The sequence below is a fragment of the Hemicordylus capensis genome, chromosome 2 (assembly GCF_027244095.1).
Source record: "Hemicordylus capensis ecotype Gifberg chromosome 2, rHemCap1.1.pri, whole genome shotgun sequence".
Lineage (NCBI taxonomy): Eukaryota > Metazoa > Chordata > Lepidosauria > Squamata > Cordylidae > Hemicordylus > Hemicordylus capensis.
Genome location: NC_069658.1, coordinates 244622005 through 244641802, shown reverse-complemented (window position 1 = coordinate 244641802; position 19798 = coordinate 244622005). Strand labels below are relative to the sequence as shown.

The 19798-nt window shown below is 50.0% G+C and overlaps 2 protein-coding genes across 2 annotated transcripts in view; both read left to right on the top strand.

The window, feature by feature from the left end:
• The first annotated feature begins 13518 nt into the window (after positions 1–13518).
• LOC128347152 (zinc finger protein 664-like) lies at positions 13519–18156 on the top strand. The gene is made up of 2 exons (XM_053301342.1): positions 13519–13630; positions 16140–18156. The coding sequence occupies exon 2, from the start codon at positions 16233–16235 to the stop codon at positions 17541–17543; it is 1311 nt and encodes a 436-aa protein (XP_053157317.1). The 5' UTR covers positions 13519–13630; positions 16140–16232; the 3' UTR covers positions 17544–18156.
• LOC128347151 (zinc finger protein OZF-like) overlaps positions 15259–19798 on the top strand; it is a 44905-nt gene continuing 40365 nt past the window's right edge. The window contains exon 1 of the mRNA XM_053301341.1: positions 15259–15296. The gene's annotated coding sequence lies outside the window, so the exon portion shown is untranslated. The remainder of the gene's footprint in view (positions 15297–19798) is intronic.

The following is a 19798-nucleotide window of genomic DNA, read 5'->3' as shown; positions in this document are numbered from 1 at the left end:
ATATCTAATTGGAAAGAATAGAATGTGTGTCACTGGGTGAAAGGTGATAAAAAGCCACATAGAGAGACAGTTATTCATTTAATGCCTTAGGAAATCCTAATAAAAAAAACCATCACTCCTATCTCCCTGGGGATTGCTGGGAGGGACTGAGGCCATTTTTGCCATGGCCCCGGACCCACTTTGGGGGTGCTGCCGCCCCACAGAGGCGGGTCTGGGGCAGCCCCTAACCCCCATTCTAGCCAATGGGAAATTTTTTATTTTCAAAAATTCACCAATAATACTAGGGGCAACCCAACAATTGCCACCCCAGCTTTTTTGCCCCTCTCTCTGGGCGCCCTAACACGTAACACCCAGTCAGTCCACCTTAATGCCTACCAACTACCACCACACCTATCCAAGCAACTAAGAGGACACTCAGAGAGACAACACCCACTCTCTGATCTAACAAAAAGGCCACTGCTGTGCTGCCTGCCAGCACAGCAGCAGCAGCGGAGCAGCACACTAAGCACAACAGCACACACTCAGAGAAGAAGCAGGAGGCGGAGCAGCAGAGCAGCAGACCTGCTGCTCTGCATGATGGGTGATGTGATGCCCAAAGAAACCACTGCCTCACTCAATGACTGCCACTGACTAGGCCCGACAGGCAGAAGCCAGCCAACCTGCTCTGCTCTGCTGCTCCCCATGGATGATGCACACACACCCTACATCCGCATCCAAACCAGACCAAGTGCGCAGAGTCAGCACAGGCCACCAGCCCAGCAGCAACAACAACAACTACTGCTACCACCACATCCAGTGTTGCTGCTACACTAACATTCCCATCCAGTCACGCGCGCCACAGCCTGAGCCTAGCACACAGCCAACAGCTGCTGCCAGCCAGTGCCTAGCAAGCCAAGCCAACATGAGGAGGAGACCTAAGTAGACAGCGCACGCACACCAACCCATCACGACGCAACTGCAAGGGGAGAGGGTGCAATTACAGGCAGGAGGAGGAGGCAAGGCAATCCTAGCACAGAGATTTGAAAGTTTAAAATCCACCAGGACAGGACATCTTCTTCTTTTCTACCACCACCAGCTGTAGTGTCTAGTTAGTGAGTGCTGTGCAGCAGCTCATCTGAGCTGCGTGTGAGGATGATAGTAGCTAGTTTAGTTTCAGCAGACTGAGCATTGAGCATGGGCAGTGGCATTGGGAAGGAAGCAACACAATTACACAACACTTACCTGCTGCTGCTGGTTCTAGAAGTTGCCTCTTCTCGTCTTTTCACCTCTTCTTCGTGTGTATGCGTGTGCAGTGAGTGCATGCCTTTTGCCTTACTTGAAAGAAATGCTTCTCTGGTCCACCACCACATATTTGCTCAAGGACACAGAGAGGCCCAAGGCAGGTGGTGGCACCAGTGTGAGTGCATGTGTGCTGGTTGTGTTTGCCACCACAGGTGTTTTGTGTGTTTATGTGTGCGCTGCTTAGCTAGGAGGGGGGAGGGAGGGAGGGAGGGAGGGAACGGGGGGAGGAAAGGGGGGAAGAAAGGGGAGGGGGAGAGGGATGTGGCAGAGGGGATTGAAGGGGGTGGAGGGTCCGGCTCAGAGTTGGGTCAGCCACATATTATGCACACATGTGATCACGTGTGTGCTTTGGTGGGAGACCAGATTCTCATCATCTGCCAGGCCGGGGTTTGGGGGCAGGTGAGGTGGTGGTGGGCTGGAAGGGAGGATGGAGGGTGGTGAAGAGGAAGGGGGGAGGATGAGGGGAGGGATGGAGGGAGGCATGGGGGGGAGGAAAAAAAGGTAGACAGACACACAGCACAGACACAGAAGACAGCACACTACACAGAAAGCACCCACACACAGAGACAGTGCTAGGCATCCATTCACACAGACAGACAGACACACAACAGGAAGAGACAGACTGAGCCTGTACCACACACACACACACACACACTCCCCCCCTGCATAGCTATCAATCAATATGTTGTGTTGGCAGCCAGTTCATTGCTATTCTGATGGTTTTTGGTGTTTGTTTTTTTTGCCATCAGCCAACATCAACAGTGACCACAATCAAGATGAACATAAGATAATAATTCATTCGTTTCATTATAAAAAATCATCAAATTATTTTCTCCATGTAAACCAAGCCCCCCACACACATGATTTCTGGTAACATTTTCAATAAAATCAATTCATTTAGCATTCATCAATCATTTTCTTCTCCCTTTCTTACCTTTTTTTTTCTTTTGCATAATTTTGAGGGTTGGTTTTAACATGGGGTTTTACAGAAAAAATTATTTACATGTTTATTTACATACAAGTATTTACAATATTTACACAGCATTAGAATGTATACACGCCACTGCCGCTGAGTCTAGTACTATTTGGGCTGTGCTACTTTTGGGGTGTGTGCCGTGCCCACTCCAGGTCCCCAAATGCTGACAGGTGGAGAGATAAGGGCCTGTGCTGGTCAGCATTGGGTTTCTTTTTAGGTGGGCGTGGGCATTGTAAACGTCTGGCCAATCTCAGCACTACAACTACTACTACCAATGCACCTCTGTGTGGGCACACTACACGCTGCGACTGGCTGGCACGGCTCAGCATCTGGCACATCAGCTCAGCTAGAGGTGGATGTGGGGAGGGGAGGGATAAGCACAGATGTCGAGCCAGGCAGGTGACCAACCATAGGGCAACCCACGGTAATCACTCACCCGGCTCAAACTCCAGCTCGGGGTAGCCCAACAGGGGGAGGTTCACCTTAAGGAAGACCAGCTGCTCCACCAGACCAGGGTCCAAGCGGGAGCGAGAGGGTGTCACCACGTCCCCGGCATGTGAAAACACCTGCTCGCTCTGGACACTGGTTGGGGGGCAGGAGAGGAGGCGCACAGCCACCACTGCCAGGTCCGGCCAGACCTGGCGGCGGCTCGCCCAGAACTGTGCACAGTCCACGCCGTCTTCCTCCACAGGCTCCTCCAAGTACTGCGCAACGCATTGCTCAGCACTGGAGGGGGACCTGGCAGGTCGAGCCTCTCGCATACCAGGCATGGCGCCATAGCAGAACCGCTGAAACCACTGGGCGGATCTCGAGTCAGTAGCAAGTGGCTGCTGCGATGGCGCCGCCTGGGATGCCGCGCTGCTGGACTGGGAAGAGGAAGGGGGAGCTGACGCCGGCTGGCCGCCCATGCTGCTGCTGGGTGCAGGTTGGGCGGCGGGGGCTGACCCCGCACCACTACCAACATCCTGGTCTCTGCGGGCCCTAGCAGCCTCCTCCTCCCTAACCTTCTCTACCAGGATGCCACTCCACCTGGGCAATTCATCGGCACTCACGGCATTGCCCTCGAGTGCTGGGTGACAGAGACAAGCGAGGACATACTCCTCCCTCTCTCTTCCAGCACCCCAATGAGCTGCCTGTCAACCCCAGACTTCAGCCTCCCAGCCAGAGCACGACCCTCTGGTGTGGTCAGAGAAATCTGGAGTTCACCCATCAGCTTATCCAGACCCATAGCTGTGGGCAGCGCCTGGCTCAAGGGAGTGGTGTCGGCACACAAGCCCTTCATGGCAAATTGGAAGGGCTGGAGTGCCGACACCGCCTCGGACATCTGCTTCCACTCTGCGTTCGAGAGGTCGCAGACATCCAAGGACTCGTCCCTCGCCAGGGCGCCAAGGGCTCTCTCCTGCTCCAACAGGCGCTGGAACAGGAGGAAGGTGGAGTTCGACCGCGTCTCAACATCCGAAGGGATGAGATGGCGAGGAAGCCCAAGGTCATCCTGCTTGTGGCAAAGCAGTCTCCTGGACTTCTCGCTGCGGTGGAAGTGGGTGGCCAGCTTGCGAGACTTATCCACAAGCATGGCCGTGGCAGCAACAGCAACTGGGATGGGGCGGCTCCCCTCTCCTGGGACGCCTTCAGCTCCTTAAGGCCAAGGGCATCCCTGATGGTCAGATGGAGCGTGTGTGCCATACACCGTATGTTCACACAGTCCATGACTGTCTCGACAGCAGCGGTAACGTTGGCTCCATTGTCGGTGACAATGAAGCTGCGGGAGAGGTGTGGACACCCGCCAATCCACTCCTCTATCTGGCGGTCGAGTACGGCCGCCACCTCCTCCCCCGTGTGCCTCATGTCCATCGTCTCCACGTGCAGGACGGCCCACCTGTGCCGTAGTGCAGCGGGAGCCGCGCAGGACATGGAATCATCGCCCGAGGAGGTCCCCTCACTCTCCGGTCCCCACCAGTGGGCAGTGAGGGCCAGGAAAGCAGCGTGCATCCCACTGACTCTGGTCCAGATGTCAGTCGTGAAATGCACGCTGGTGCCCGGCGGAGCTGCACGCAGCCCGGCCAACACGAGCTCCCTGCACTTGCGGTACAAGGAGGGGACCACATTCCGGCTGAATGTGGTCCTTGAGGGGATAATGTAATCGGGAGCCAGGTACTGGAGTATCCGGCGGAAGCCGGAGTTCTCGACCACCTGAAATGGCTGGTCGTCGGTGGAAATCATCTCCCCTATGAGGCGGGTGAGGTGATGATGGTCCACGCGAACAGTACGCTGGCTGCCCGACGACTGCGTCTACCGCTGGACTGGCAGTGTAGCCTGCCTGCTGGCTGGCACACTGCCGCTGCCCGGCCTAGTGGCAGATGCACAAGGCGTGCTAGTGCTGCCAGCCTGTCCCCTGAGACCTGGGTGGTGACGCTCTATGTGTCTCCACATAGGCGTCGTACCCAGGTGCGCAGGGTCCCTGCCACGGCTGACCTGCATCTTGCAGTGGACACAGCGGGCGTGGAATGGGGCATCTTGAGGGACCTCAAAATGCACCCACACACCACTGCCCTTGGCCTCCTGTGCCCTGGGCGCCGTCCTAGGCCATTTTTCCATTGGTGGCTGCAGTCCTGGGGGGGGGGGCCGCCGCTGCCTGCCCACTGCTGCCACCCAACCCGCCCCTTCCGCCCTCCACACCAGAGGAAGGGCCCGGCTCCACTGGCAGAGGAGAGGCAGGCCTCTCCTCCACCAGCTCACCAGACCGCTCCCCACCAGAGTGTCGGGCTTCACGAGGGGGGCCCCCACTGAGCGGCAAAAGGATAGGGGGAAGGGGCCCCAGAGGGAGGGAGAACCTGGCTACATCCTCACCGCCCTCTACCTGCTCTTCCACCTCCACAGTCTCCTCCACCACAATGACTGGCGGTACCTCAGCAGCACCTGGTGCCGCCGAGGAGGGACCCGCCACAGCCCTAGTCCGAGTGGCCATGCCCGTGCCGCGATTGCCGGCAGCAGGCGGGGGGAAACGAATCCTGCGCACCAAACTCGGAGCCGTGGCAAAGAATTCTGCAATGGGGACGACCAGGGTGTCCTCAGGCTCCCCACGTCCTCTCCGTCTCTGAGTTTCCGCAGGCGCACCCTGCTCCTGGCCTCTCCCACGTCCTCTGCCTGGCAACCTAGAGCGAGCCCTGCCTGCCACACGGCGCTCAGACATTCTTATCTAGGAGGAGGGAGGGAGACTTTAAGAGTAAGGCCAAGAAGGGGCAAAAAAATAATTTGGAGGGGGTTGAAAGGGGCAAAAAAAAACACAATTGATTTCGAGCTGGCAGGGGGGGGGCTGTTTTGAAAAAGTAAGCCAATTGGGGGGGAAAGGATGGAAGACTTTTTGATGGAGGGGGGAAGCCAATTGAATTGAGGGGGAGAGGGTGACCTTTTAAAATTTGGGAGTCAAGCCAATTGGGGAGCTGGGTCTGGGAGGTTTTTTTAAAAAATGGGGATTAAAGGGTGGACCACGGGCAGTTGGGTGGAGTAGTTGTGGTGTGGGTGGCAAGTTTTTATTTTATTTTTGGGGAGAGTGGATGGGGGGAGGGCACAGCACCTACCGGGGGGAGGGAGGGACGCAGTCAAAGCTTGGGTACCTGCAGATCAAAGGAGGAAACCCTTATTTAGTGAACTGAAACACACAGTGTGGTATGGTTCGGGGGGGCGGGGTTTCAAGTAATGCTCCTGTGGGGGGAGCATCAACCTCAATGCAGCCTATTCAGTGACTTTAAATTGCACACAACCAAAACCAGAACCCAGTCGCACCTGCACAGAAGTTGAACCCACCCACACTGTGACTCTGCCCGCCATGGCAAGCAAGCAGCAGCAAACACTTGATGGCAGCATGGATGGAACATCATCATCATATATGTGTAGTGGCACAGCATGTAGTAGCAGCATCAGATCAGAACCCATGACCCCACTCTGCCCCACCCAGAGGCCAGGAAACACTCTGGCATGGCATTGCCACAGCATGTAGTAGCAGCATCAGAACCCATGACCCCACTCTGCCCCAGAGGCAAGGAAACACTCTGGAAGGCACCTGTTCAAAAACCAACTGCAAGACGCATGCAATGCAACGCAGCACACAGCAGCAATTTCTTCATTGAGCAAGAAGACACAAGTTACAACAGTACATCTCCTCTCCAAGGGTCCCTCCCTCCTCCCCACACCCAAATGCATTTCAAAATAGGGGTGTCCCTATTTAAAACCGCTAACTAGGGAGGGAAAGGGGGCAACAAAAGGTGCACAATTGCACACGCACTAACCCCTCTTCTTCCGGTCCTTCTCCTGCCGCTCACTGCTGGTCACGGATGCGCTGCCGCCAGCCAGCCACCCTGGGCTGGGACACAGGCAGGGCGGCCGCACGAGGCACAGGCAACTGGGGTAGGTCAACGATGGAGGGGGGCAGAAGTGAGGAGACAACACTATTTGTGTCGCTCAACTCACCCCCAAGCAGAGACAAATCAACCAAAAACTTTCAAAAGAAAATAACACGATGGCAGCCGCCAGGTGGGTAGGCTACTGTGTGCGGCTGCAGCTGTGGGAGGAGGTGGAAAGTGAAGGGGAGCAGAGAGAGAAAAGTCAAAGAGAGAGAGAAAAGAGAGGGGGGGCGGCAGGGACAAAGAGAAAGAGAGAAAAGAGAGAGAAAAAAGAGAGAGGGGGGAGAAAGAGAGAAGAGAGAGAGAAAAGAGGGGGGCAGGGACAAAGAGAAAGAGAGGAGAGAGAGAGAGAGAGAGAGAGAGAGGAGGAGCGCAGCGCAGCAGAGAGGGGGGATTCAGGTGTGGGGGAGGAAAGCAGTAGCAGCGGTCCCAAGAGGTGGGGGGAGCAGAGGGTGTGTGGGTTGGGGGGCTAGTATGTGGCAGGGAGCCTGGGGTAAGTAGAGGGTGTCAGGGGCAAGAAGAAAGAGAGGTGGGGGAGTGGAGGGTGTGTGGGTTGGGGGGCTAGTGTGTGGCAGGAGGCCTGGGGTAAGTAGAGGGAGTCAGGGGCAAGAAGAAGGAGAGGTGGGGGGAGCGGAGGGTGTGTGGGTTGGGGGGCTAGTGTGTGGCAGGGGGCCTGGGGTAAGTAGAGGGAGTCAGGGGCAAGAAGAAGGAGAGGTGGGGGGAGCAGAGGGTGTGTGGGTTGGGGGGCTAGTGTGTGGCAGGGGGCCTGGGGTAAGTAGAGGGAGTCAGGGGCAAGAAGAAGGAGAGGCGGGGGGAACGGAGGGTGTGTGGGTTGGGGGGCTAGTGTGTGGCAGGGGGGTGTTGGGGGAAGGGGAGGGGGCAACAAACAGCAAAGGAGAAACTAGAACAACTCAGGCAGGTAGCAGCAGTGATTAGGCTGGATGGGGTGGGGGGAGGAGCTGGGCTAGGGTCTTGGAGGAGGGAGGGTGGGGGGGCAGGCAGGGGGGAGGAGGAGGAGGAGGGGAGCAAAATGTATAAAGCAATATATTATCAAGAACACAAGCAAGTTTAAAAAAACACAATAAGAAAGACTGACTCTTTAAACCAAAACCACTGCAGAAAGAAACTCGTGGGTGGGGATGTGGGGAGGGGGAGGGGAAACAAACACTGACTCTGGGGGGGGCACTAATTAAACAGAGACAACAATGAAACAACAATTGCTGCAAATAATAGCAAATAAATAAGTGGTACTGCAAGAAAAAAAACTGGACTCTGTTGGGCAGCAGCGATTGGGAGAAGGCTGGATGGGGTTGGGTTGGGGTGGGGTGTGTTTGGTTTGGACTTGGAGGAGCAAGTTAGGAGCGGGGGGTGGGCCACCACACAGAACAAGGAGCAACTTAAAAAGCTGAACACACAGAACCAATATTATCAAATCAAGGCAATGGAGGAGCACACAACCAACAAGAGAACCAAAACTGATTATATGGGACAACAAAAAACAACAACAGAATCCTCTGGGGTGGGGGGAAGGGAACCAACTCGCAGGGCAGCAGCAGAAACAAACAAAATGCTACTACACAATTTAAGCAAAACCAGCAAGCAATATATAAATGAAAAACCAATGGAATGTGAAAATCAAAAAGTTGAACAAAAACAAGGCAGGACACAAAGAGCAATAATAATAGAAGAACTTTTAAAGCAATGAGAATGCAGTGGGTGGGAGTGGGGAGGGTAGGCCCAAGGGAGGAATGAGAAGGGAAAGGGGGGGGGGAGAAAAGCAGACAGACAAAGAAACAGGGAAATTTGGGGAAAATTAAGAAGAAAGTAAAGTAAAGTAACAGTACAGACAAGAGACAGACAGAGACACACAGAGAGTCACAAGGGGCAGGTAGACAAAGGATTAGAGCACACAGACAGAGAGACACAGGACACAGTCAGGGACAGGACTCACAGAGACACCAGCAGCCAGCAAAGGGCAAGTAGCAGGTCTCAGAGATGATCCCACAACTGCAGCCAAGAGAAGTTTTCAGACAAGAAGCTTGGGTTTATATAGGTTTTGAAATTCCCTCCTTTGGAAGCCCCCACCTTTGCACTCCCCCCACGGCCAACAGGGTGCCAGCTCTCAACAGTACAACAGCCAAGCAGCCTACCAGACCAAAGGACTCATTCTGGCCAATCAAAGGATCAATAGCGCAGCCAATGCAATGCCTGAAAATAGCCTCACAAAATGGATGCCAGGAGCAAAAGTTTCGGGAAGGAGCCACAAAATGGAGGACACACTTCTAACTTACAAGAGACACTGAAGACAGTCAATAGAAGCCTCTGCGACATCCGAACCGGTTCGGAAAATCCAAACCAGCCCCGATTCGGTCTGGGATCGAGCCGCCGGATCCGAACCGAACCGCACATCACTACCTTTTGACAAAGTCTGTCACCAAAGACTCCTAGGGAGGTTTAGCAGACGATGGCTGCTGTTTGAGATTAGCAAATGGGAACTCCTGGTTCAGAGGGAAAATGCCTCTGAATGGGGAAGAGCAGGGGGAAAAGGAAGTCCTGCATTTGGACTTTCTGGCTGGTGACCAGGGGACATGGGAATCTGAACTATCCTTGGTCTGATCCGGCAGGGCTCTCCTTGGGTTCTCTAGGGGACCATGAGTTTGGAAGCAAATGGTAAACTCAACTAGGCTATGTGTTTTGGGATGGGTTGAGGAAAATGTCTTGTGGGTAGAAATGGGAGGACTCCTCACACCTTCTGTTTGACTAATCCTCCAATGTTAATACAGCTAATCCTCAAAAAAAGTCTGCTAGATCCCTTTCATTAGAGACTATGAATGGAGAGAGAGAGCTGACTATATATCATTCTCAACTTCATCATACCTTTCTGGTCCTTACTCTGCTGCTGTTCCTTCCCTTCCTCCTAGAGAGCAGATGGAAACATATCTCTCTCTCCTTACCTGTTCACTATGTAGTCCTTTAGATTAGTTTCAGGTCTTTCCTATCCAAGTGTACTTAACCAATAAATACTTTAGTATTTAGTTCTATAAGGATCTCCATGTGTATTTTCTCTAAATAGCTGCAACAACGAAACCATCCTCTGCTACCTACGCTGTAACTGGAGTGTGTGCCCATTCCTTAGTGCTCTGCTGTTTTACCCACTGGGGTAAAAATTAATAACCTCTAACAGTTTTAGCTGGGATGAATAGGGACAGTTACCACTGCAAAGGGTACCTTTCTGCCCAGTTAGCAGGGAGTATTTCCCCAAACGTTGCTGAAACATGCCTGTTTTGCCTCATACACTCTTGTGCTTCCCTAATAGCCTTATCTTGAGCAAGATATGGGTGGGGGATCAGGACAGATCAGTTCAACTTTGGGAATGATTTGGGATGATGATTGACACAGTTCACAGAAGAATCTGCAGAGCCACTACACAGTATAGCCACTGAGGTGGGCTAGGTTAAACTCCTGGCCTTGGGGCAATCTTCCCACCAATGATTATCGCTTGTCTCCTGCCCGTTATTCCCAGATGAATACAATAAATTTTTATATACTGGTTTTTGACAAAAGTCCCCAAAGTGGGTTATACACAGATTGATAAATGAATAAATAGAAGTGGATCCCTATCCCCAAAGGGCTCACAATCTAAAAAGAGACATAAGACAGGCTCCAGCAACAGCCACTGGAGGGATGCTGGGCTGGGGATGGATAGGGCCAGTTGCTCTCCCCCTACTAAATAGATGAGCATCACCACTGTAAAAGGTGTCTCTTTGCTTAGTTGCTCATATTAAGTGGGAGGAGGAAAACTAGACCTTTTTCAACCCTAGCACAGCACTCTACCCGTAGAGGCTCCTGCGGCCCACCTTATTTTGCTTCAGATGTGAGCCCTTCAGATTTGAGGGGGCCATCCCATTGTTAAGGCCATGCTTAATATTCTCCCCTCTGTGCAAACCACTTTGGGAACTTCTGCTGGGAAGGAAATAGGGGATGTAGTAGCAGTCGCTGCTCCTGGTGCTTCCACATACTGGTGCTTCCACATACTGGTGCTTCATGCCTGCCACATCTAGTCCCAGCACCCAACCTCCTCTTTGGCCAAACACCTGGCTGAACCAGGGACAAACTGCTCAAGGAAGGGAGAACATGGCTGCAGAGCATAATGAGGCCTTGCCTTTATTAACTCCTGAAAATGCACAGCTGGGCAGAAAATAGGCACACATAGCAGAGCCGCCCCCCGCAACACGAGCACACTTTCAATCTATGTGTCAGACACAGGCAAAGGCCATGAACAGAGGAGGAGGGCAGACGGTGGCCAGGCCATGGCACTAGCGCAACCTAATGGACAACAGGGGTATTGCAGGAGAATGAGGAGCATCTGGGAGTCAGGGGCAGGAGACGACCTTAAGGCATTGGTGGGATGGCAGACCCCAGGCCGAGGTGTGGGGGGTGCGTTAACCCAGCCCCTCAGGCAAGCTGCTAAGCTCAAGGAGGGGCAATATGGTTTCTTGGGGGTATAATGAAAATGGAAAGGGTACATGAAAGCACTCAAAAAGAAAGCCTCCTAATGACAACAGTGGCCACATTCTCATGTAACACGGGCAGTTAGGGACTGCAGAGAGGAGGGGGAACTGGCTGAAGGACAGCCCCAGCAGCCAATTGCAGCCTGAACGAGGGAGTAGTTTCCTCCTTCAACTCCAGTTAATGTTGCGCCCAGTGTTTGGATGTAATGGGTGAACAAAACCTCAGGTATGAGTGGCAAAACTACAAACCTAAGATTCGAGTTTGGGGAAGGAGACCTTGGGTTGCTTTGGGGTCTGACCCATGGTTGTAAGCCTTTGGACTTACAAAGATATCAACCTCAGGTCCCTCCAATTCCATTTTCCCATTATGTGATAATGGGGCCACTGACAAATGGTTCTGCTGTTAACTGTATCAATCATCAAGGGAAGCTCAATGGTTTCTGAGGATTTCTGGGGGTACAGCATTCCAGGATACGAATCAACCAAGCACAGGCATTCCATGAAGCCTTCCAGCCAGAGAGGTATCTTGCATGAGGAAGTGTGATTCTCTTTAATTAGCAGGGGGAGAGTAAATGGCTCTATCCACCCCCAGCACAGTACCTCCAGTGCCTGTTGCTGGTGTTTATCTTATGTTTCTTTTTAGTTTGTGAGTCTTTTGGGGACGGGGATCCATCTTATTTATTTATTATTTCTCTACGTAAACTGCCCTGAGCCATTTTTGGAAGGGCAATATAGAAATCAACCAACCAATCAATCAATTAATTTTAGGATATTCACATAGACTGCCTCTCTTTCTGCATTTTGACCCTTTCTCTTTCCACACAGGAGGTTTTCATATTAGAAACCTGGGGGTTTCAGCTCTCTACCTTCCTCTCCACCCGCTCTGGATTCCCCTTTGGGGGGCTTCCTAAAGGCCAGGGGGGGTCTGCAAAGGTTCCCCCTCCCCCCTGGCCTCTAGGGCCTCACAGGGACCACTCAAACATGTGCGGTGGCTATATCTATACCTATACCTATACCTATACCTATACCTATACCTATACCTATACCTATATCTATATCTATCTATCTATCTATCTATCTATATATGTATTTAAAAATGGCCGTTGAAAACAAAATGGCCACCATGCATGCTCAAATGGTCTTGGTGAGGCCTGGCATGGCCTAGGGCCTCACAGAGGCCATTTGAGCATGCATAGTGGCCATTTTGTTTTCAGTAGCCATTTTTTTAAAAAACCTAATTTTTAAAAATGGTGCCCCCCCTTCAAGTGGTGCCCGCGGCATGTGCCCTGCCTGCCCCACCCTAGATCCGCCCCTGTAACTGAGGGGTGACATGATAGAGGTTTATAAAATCATGCATGGTGTAGAGAAAGTTGAGAGAGAGAAGACCCCCAGGGGTCTTCCCCTGAAATTGCCAAACTATTTGGGACCAGAGAAAGGAAGTACTTTTTCACGCAATGCATAATGAACTTGAGGAATTCTCTGCTAAAAGATGTGGTGACAGCCAACAACCTGGATGGCTTTAAGAGGGGTTTGGATAACTTCATGGAGGAGAGGTCTATCATCGGCTACTAGTTGGAGGGCTACAGGCTACCTCCAGCCTCAAAGGCAGGATGCCTCTGAGTACCAGCTGCAGGGGAGTAACAGCAGGAGAGAGGGCATGCCCTCATCTCCTGCCTGTAGGCTTACCTGCAGCATCTGGTTGGCTGCTGTGTGGAACAGGCTGCTGGACTAGATGGGCCTTGGGCCCGATCCAGCAGGGCTGTTCTTATATTCTTGTATTCTGTCTCTGCTGTTGGCCCCAGCAGTTCTGGGATCAGAACTGCTGCTTCATTCGGGTTTTCTCAACTTGCGTCACTGAACTCTATTGTTTCTTGCTGCAATTTGAAATTCCCAATAGCATTGGCAAAGTTGCCAAATATGCCCTAGAAGTTTATTAACTGGCTAAAGAAAGAAAACCTCAACCTATAAGCCAGTGAATTAAAATCCGTGGGATTCATTTGATCTGGTAAAAGCGGGTAGTGTGAAAGTAGTTCTAGCACTGAATGTAGGAACCTCAAACTTAGAAAAGGGGATGGAGGAAGGAGCAGAAAGAAAGACATCTCACTTAACCAAACCTGCCCACAGCAAGAGATGTGCCTTTTCCCACTGAGATGCATGTCGTGAGCCTTGGGAGAACCCAACCCAAGACCAAAATGTGAGACCAGGATAGAGATGGTTCATCTCTCTGTTCTTTCCCAGAGATCTAGCTCTCTGTAGACATGATAAAACTTGCATATATGCCAAAGGGCTCACTTCCCACCCCCTGGTTGCTCGTCCTCCTTAATTGCTCTAAGACTGAGCAGCTGGCCAACCCTGCCCATGGAGAGACAGCTGATTGGGCTTTTCCAACTCTGTGGCCCTTAAAAGAAGGAAGCCTCTGCTGGAAGTTGGTGTGGGCACTTCACAGGAGATGTCAGGATGAGGTTTGTGTGCATTCCATCTGCCTTCCTTCCCCTTTTCCCTGTTTGGGGTGGTCTGGCCAGCCCCAGGCTCTGCTGAAGGGCTCCCTTTCCACCCCCTGGTAGTTTGTCCTTCTTAATTGCTCGAACACCAGCCCTGCCCATTTCTATGTGAGAGGCAGCTGATTGGGCTTTTCAGGCTCTGTGGCCCTTAAAAGAAGGGAGCCTCTGCTGGAGGTGCAGTCTCTGGTGTAGATTGCCCAAAGGTGGGCCACCAAAGCTGGCCACCAATGGGGGTGGGGCCAATACATTATTTTAGACTCCTGGTAGGGACCCTTCTGTTGTTCTGTTGCTGCCCTGTGATTAGCTGAGCCTGTTGTGGGTATGTGTCTTGGGTCATCCAGAGGTGGGGAGCATCTCTGGGGCAGCCATTCCAGTTGTGGGGATTCAACCAAGACCTGGTGCTGAGAGATCAGCAGGTCATAATAGGGGAAGGGAATTTAATAATTGTGGTTTCCCCCTCTATCAGGCCTACTACCTCTTTGATCTTGAAGAGCAGAGCCAGTGTGGTGTAGTGGCTAGAGTGCTGGACTAGGACTGGGGAGACCTGAGTTCAAATCCCCTTTCAGCCATGATACATGCTGGGTGACTTTGGGCCAGTCCCTGCTCTCTCAGCCTAACCTACTTCACAGGGTTGTTGTGAGGAGAAAACATAAGTATGTAGTACACTGCTCTGGGCTCCTTGGAGGAAGAGCGAGATATAAAATGTTAAAAAAAAAAAAAAACCCAAAAAACCACCAACCCACAGAACCTCACTTTATTGCTTTATAATGCCAGATTGGTACAAAATCAACCCTAGATCATCTATGATTTGATCTTGGATGAAGATACCAACCTGGTGTGCATTACGGAGACCTGGTCGGGAGAGGCTAGTGGCCCGGTATGGTCCCAGCTCCTCCCAATGGTTACTCTGTGGTGGAGCAGGTGAGAGGATGTGGGCGAAGAGGTGGGGTGGCTGTGGTTTACAAGGATACTCTTTCCCTTACCAGGATCCCTGTCAGGGAGTTGGCCTATATTGAATGTGTGCTCCTAAGTCTAGGGACCAAGGATAGATTGGGATTGCTGTTGGTATACTAATCACCCTGTTGTCCAACAGAGTCCTTAACTGAGCTGAAATACCTGGTTGCTGAGTTGGCATTGGAGTGGAACAGATTCTTGGTGGGTAGGGACTTCAATGTCCATTTTCAGACCAGGTTGTCAGGGGAGGCTCAGGAGTTCATGGCCATGACCCCTGCTAACTTGGCAAAGAGGCACCTTTTTAACGTGGTGGTTCTCTTTATTTAGCAGGGGGAGAGTAACTGGCCCTATCCACTCCCAGCAGAGTACTTCCAGTGACTGTTGCTGTCTTATGTTTCAATTTAGATTGTGAGCCCTTTGGGGAGAGGGATCCATCTTATCTTATTTATTATTTCTCTGTGTAAACCGCCATGAGCCATTTTCAGAAGGGTGGTATAGAAATAGAAAGAATGAATGAAGTACAACTATGAGCCTATCCCAAGTGGTCTCTGGAACGACACATGATGCAGGTCACAGACTCGATTCGGTTGTTTGCTCTGATCAGGGTGGTGTCCCGTGGGTGGGGACCCCTGTTATCTCTCCACTGTCATGGATGGATCACCATTTAGTTAAGGTAAGACTTGCAGCCACAGTCCACCTCTGTAGGGGTGAAGGACTCATTAGGTTGCTCTGCCCAAGAAGGTTATTGGATCCAATAGGATTCCATGAAGCCTTGGAAGGGTTTCAAGCTGGCGCTGCTACTGATTCTGTCGATGCTGTGGTGCAAATATGGAATAACAAACTTACTATAGTGGTAGACACAATCGCTCCTAAGTTTCTTCTCTGACCTGCATTAAAGTCAACCCCATGGTATTCAGATGAACTGCTGAAGTAGACAACTAGAGGAGGTAGACAATTAGAGATGCTTGTTTGGGGTGGTATAGATATATTTTAAATAATATTTAGGCAGACCCGGGGTAACACAGAACTCATTTGAGGATCTATGCTCTGGGCAGTGCGGATGGCAAAGAAGAAGTTTTTCTCTGCCTGCATTGCTTCTGCAAATTCACTTCCAGCTGAGTTGTCTAAGGTTGAGAGGGGGCTGGTTCATCCCCCCTCCACATTGAATTAGAACTTGGAACCATCTGTCATTCACTGTGATGTTTTAAACAACTTTTTTGCAGATAAAAAATCTGTACCCTGAAGACGTACCTATTTTCCCAGACCTTCAACTCAGACCAAATTTTTAAATTTTTATGTGCGCTTTTATCTATTATGATTGTTATCTTTTAATCAATTTAAATGTTTTATATTTTATTTTTAAATTCTGTATGCTGCATAAATATTTCTATACTAGATGGTATATAAATTCAATAAATAAATATATATGTAGGATTGGTTAAGGATTTTTAAAATTATTTGTGGTTCTCCTATTGGAGCTCAACTGCTTACCTATAATCATTGTCTTCCATTCCAGCTTTCCCAGGAAGACCCATAGCACACTAGCCTGGGCCATTTTTCTTTATTCTGGAGCCTCCTAGAGTCTGAAACTATTTTGTCAAGGTGACCTATGGAAGATGAAAACCCAACTGGCCCCCCATCAGGAGAAGGGTCGGAAGAAACTGGAGACGCCCCTCATGACTTCCAGGCAGGGAGTTGGGAGGAATCCTTGCCAAGGAGACCAAGAGAACAGGCTAGACAGGAACACAAGGAGAGACAGGATCAGACCCAGGAAGCCCAAAGGGAGGAGTTCCTGGAGGGAATGGAGGGACTGCAATTGCTCACAGAAGCCTCAGGCCAGCTGAAGGCTAAAGCATTGCTGCACTCCATGGAGTTAGAGACGGAAGCCTGCCAGCCTCCCCCACTGATGCCGGAGGGGGCTGCACTCTGCAATGACCCTCCAGCACTCTTGGCTACTTCCAAACAAAACACTAAAGCCTGCCAATCTAAGAGAAAAAGAGTTGTGAGGCACCTTGACAAAAAACAAACACTTCACAGGAAAACATTTAAATGCTCAGTTTGTGGAGAAACTTTCAGGTGCTGCTCACATCTTACTAAGCATCATAGAATGCACAGAGGAGAGAATCCATATCGGTGCTTGCAGTGTGGAAAGAGCTTTTCTCATATCTGGCACCTTATTTCCCATGAAAGAACCCATACAAGGGAGAAGCCATATAAGTGTTCTGACTGTGGGAAATGCTTCAGGTTGAAAACTGACCTTACTAGACATCAAAGAATTCACACAGGAGAGAAACCATATACATGCTTGCAGTGTGGGAAAAGCTTTGCTCAGAAACCTTATCTTACTATACATCAAAGAATCCATACAGGGGAGAAACCATATGCATGCTTGCAGTGTGGGAAAAGCTTCAGGTGGAAAATTAGTCTTACTAGACATCAAAGAATTCACAGAGGGAAGAAACCATATGCATGCTGGCAGTGTGGGAAAAGCTTTGCTCAGAAAACTGATCTCACTAGACATCAAAGAACCCACACAAAAGAAAAACCATATACATGTTTTCAATGTGGAAGAAGCTTTGCTCAGAAATCTAATCTTACTAGACATCAAAGAATCCACACTGGGGAGAAACCATATGCATGCTTGCAGTGTGGGAAAAGCTTTGCTCAGAAACATCATCTTACTATTCATCAAACAACCCATGAAGTGAAGAAACCACAGACATTATTTGATGGTGAAGAGAGTTTTTGTGACAAGTTGAGCCTTCATGCACATGAAAGAAGCCATCGAAGAAAGATATTCTACAAATGCTCACACTGTACCAAGATATTTGGTGATAAATCAAGTCTTAATGACCACGAGAGAATACACACTGGAGAAAAAGGTTCTTTGCCCCTTGGAATGCAGAAAGATCCTCAGTAGCCCATGCTACTCTTCTATTGATGGAATCCACACAAAGCAAACTATGCCTGTTTGTCCCAATACAACTACATTATGAGGTGCGGATGGGGATGTTTTTTGAGTGTCCTACATTTCTGAGCCTTGGAAGCTTCAGGGTTTGGAGCAGAGCCTTCTTACAGGCTGCTCAGTGAGGAATTCCATGAGTTTTTATCATTTTTGAAGGTTTTAATAGAGACCTTTAGTGTGCTGGGTTCAATACTATGAAATGTTTTGATTAAAAAGGGAGAACAATGTGATACGTCTAGCTTTTAGCATTGATGGAAAAATTGCAGCTATCATCTTCTGAGAGATCTGGGCTTCCTACCAATAGAGAAGACCCATTGTTCAGCTTGCACTGTAGGCTGTTCTGACACCTGGCGAATTCTACATCTGATCATATCTCCAATCCTGTATCTTGGAAAATGCAACTGCAGTGTGAATTCATGAGGAAGAAGAGGGAAGTTGGAAAGTCTTTTCCTCCAGCATTCAGTTGCAATGGGACGGGAATGGTTGCTGCTTTTAAAAATTATTTTTGAATATGAGGATTGGAATGTATTTCCTCTGCTTATAAATAAAATTGGATGTATTTTTCTCAGTTTGGATTCAAGTGGTCCTGTTTCCAGCCACAGCCAGCCAGATGCTGCCAAGCAACAAGTAATTGGGGAGGGATGCCAAGAGCTCTTCCCAGGTGTTGACCCAACCCAAGGATGCACAGCTTTGTCCTTCCAGCTGTTCTTGGACTACAGCCTCCATAATCCCCTGCCGCAGTGGCCAATAGTCAAGTATGATGGGAGTTGTAGGCAACCTCTGCTGGATGGCCCAAGTTGTGCAGGCCTGGCCCAACCCAGCACTTGCTATTTGCAACCTATACCCGCTTTATACACACAGGTGGCATGGAGGTCTTCTAAAACCATGGAAGTGGCCCTATATCAAGGGTGATATAGGCAAATCACGTTCTACCATTACTATCAGAAATGGGGCAGGCAGGCAGGAGGGCTTAGAGTTCATGGTTAGGAAATGGTTCAACAGACTGATTTGGAAAAACATGGCAGTTTAGGAGAAGGGGGTCTGAGTGTGATCCATGCCAATTTTAAGGTACTAAGGGGAAGAAATCACCTCTTTATAGGAGTTTAAATTTTGATCTGTGACACCAACAGACTGCCTAATAAAATCCAAACTCCACAAATTCTGAAGTGTGTGGAAAGGACAAAAATCTGTCAATTGCTTCATTGGTGCTTAGTCTCTTTAGGAAGTGCTGTTTTGTGTTAGACTGCCGTTGAATTGTTGTCAGCTCTTGGCGACCACTGAACCATTTGGTTTTCTTGGTAGAATACAAGAGGGATTTACCAGTGCCACCTCCCAGGCAGTATGAGACAAACCTTTTCATCACCTCCCTATATTGCTGTTGCCCGATATAGGTGAGTACAAATATATATTTGTGCAGCTGCCGTGCACCAGACTTGCAGCTGTGCTCGTCTGGTGGCCACTCAGGGACGGGCCTTCTCCGCTGCTGCCCCGAGGCTTTGGAATGTGCTCCCTAGTGAAATAAGAGCCTCCCCATCTCTGACAGCTTTTAAAAAGTCTTTTAAAACACATCTCTTCACCCAGGCTTTTAATTAATGTTGTTTTAATGGTTTTAATGCTCTTTTAAAATATTATTTTGATTTTTTTACATTGTTGTAATGTGTGTGTTTCCCACCCCACACCCCACTTTTGTCTTAACGAATGTTTTACTTTGTTTTTATCCTGTTGTAAACCGCCCAGAGACGTAAGTTTTGGGTGGTATAAAAATGTTGTTGTTAATAATATATTTACTAGGCACACTCTGGGAAGCACACCGGCAGGGATTCAAACTAACAGCCTCTTGGTCCCTAGGCAAGAGGGACCTGTGTTAGATCAGGGGGAACACCTAGTACATGCTTTCCCCTAATATCTTTTTGTGTGTTTAAACAATGCAATTAATTGCCCCACTTTAGATTGTTGTGGTGAAAAGATGGATCATCTGGCACATGCTCAGCAGATGTCCTCTTACCCCTGGACTTCGGGGCCAGGTCTAGGTCTAGGGCCTCCACACTCCCTGGGGACCCCACCCCAAATCCTCTTTAGTCTGTCCTAGGTGGCATAGTTTATACTCCGAAGAACCTATGGGTAAAAGAAATGATGCTTAACTTGCAGCAGTGGGGCCTCCAAAGGCCTCTAGCTTCAGGCTCCATAATTACCGAGGTGTACCTCTGATG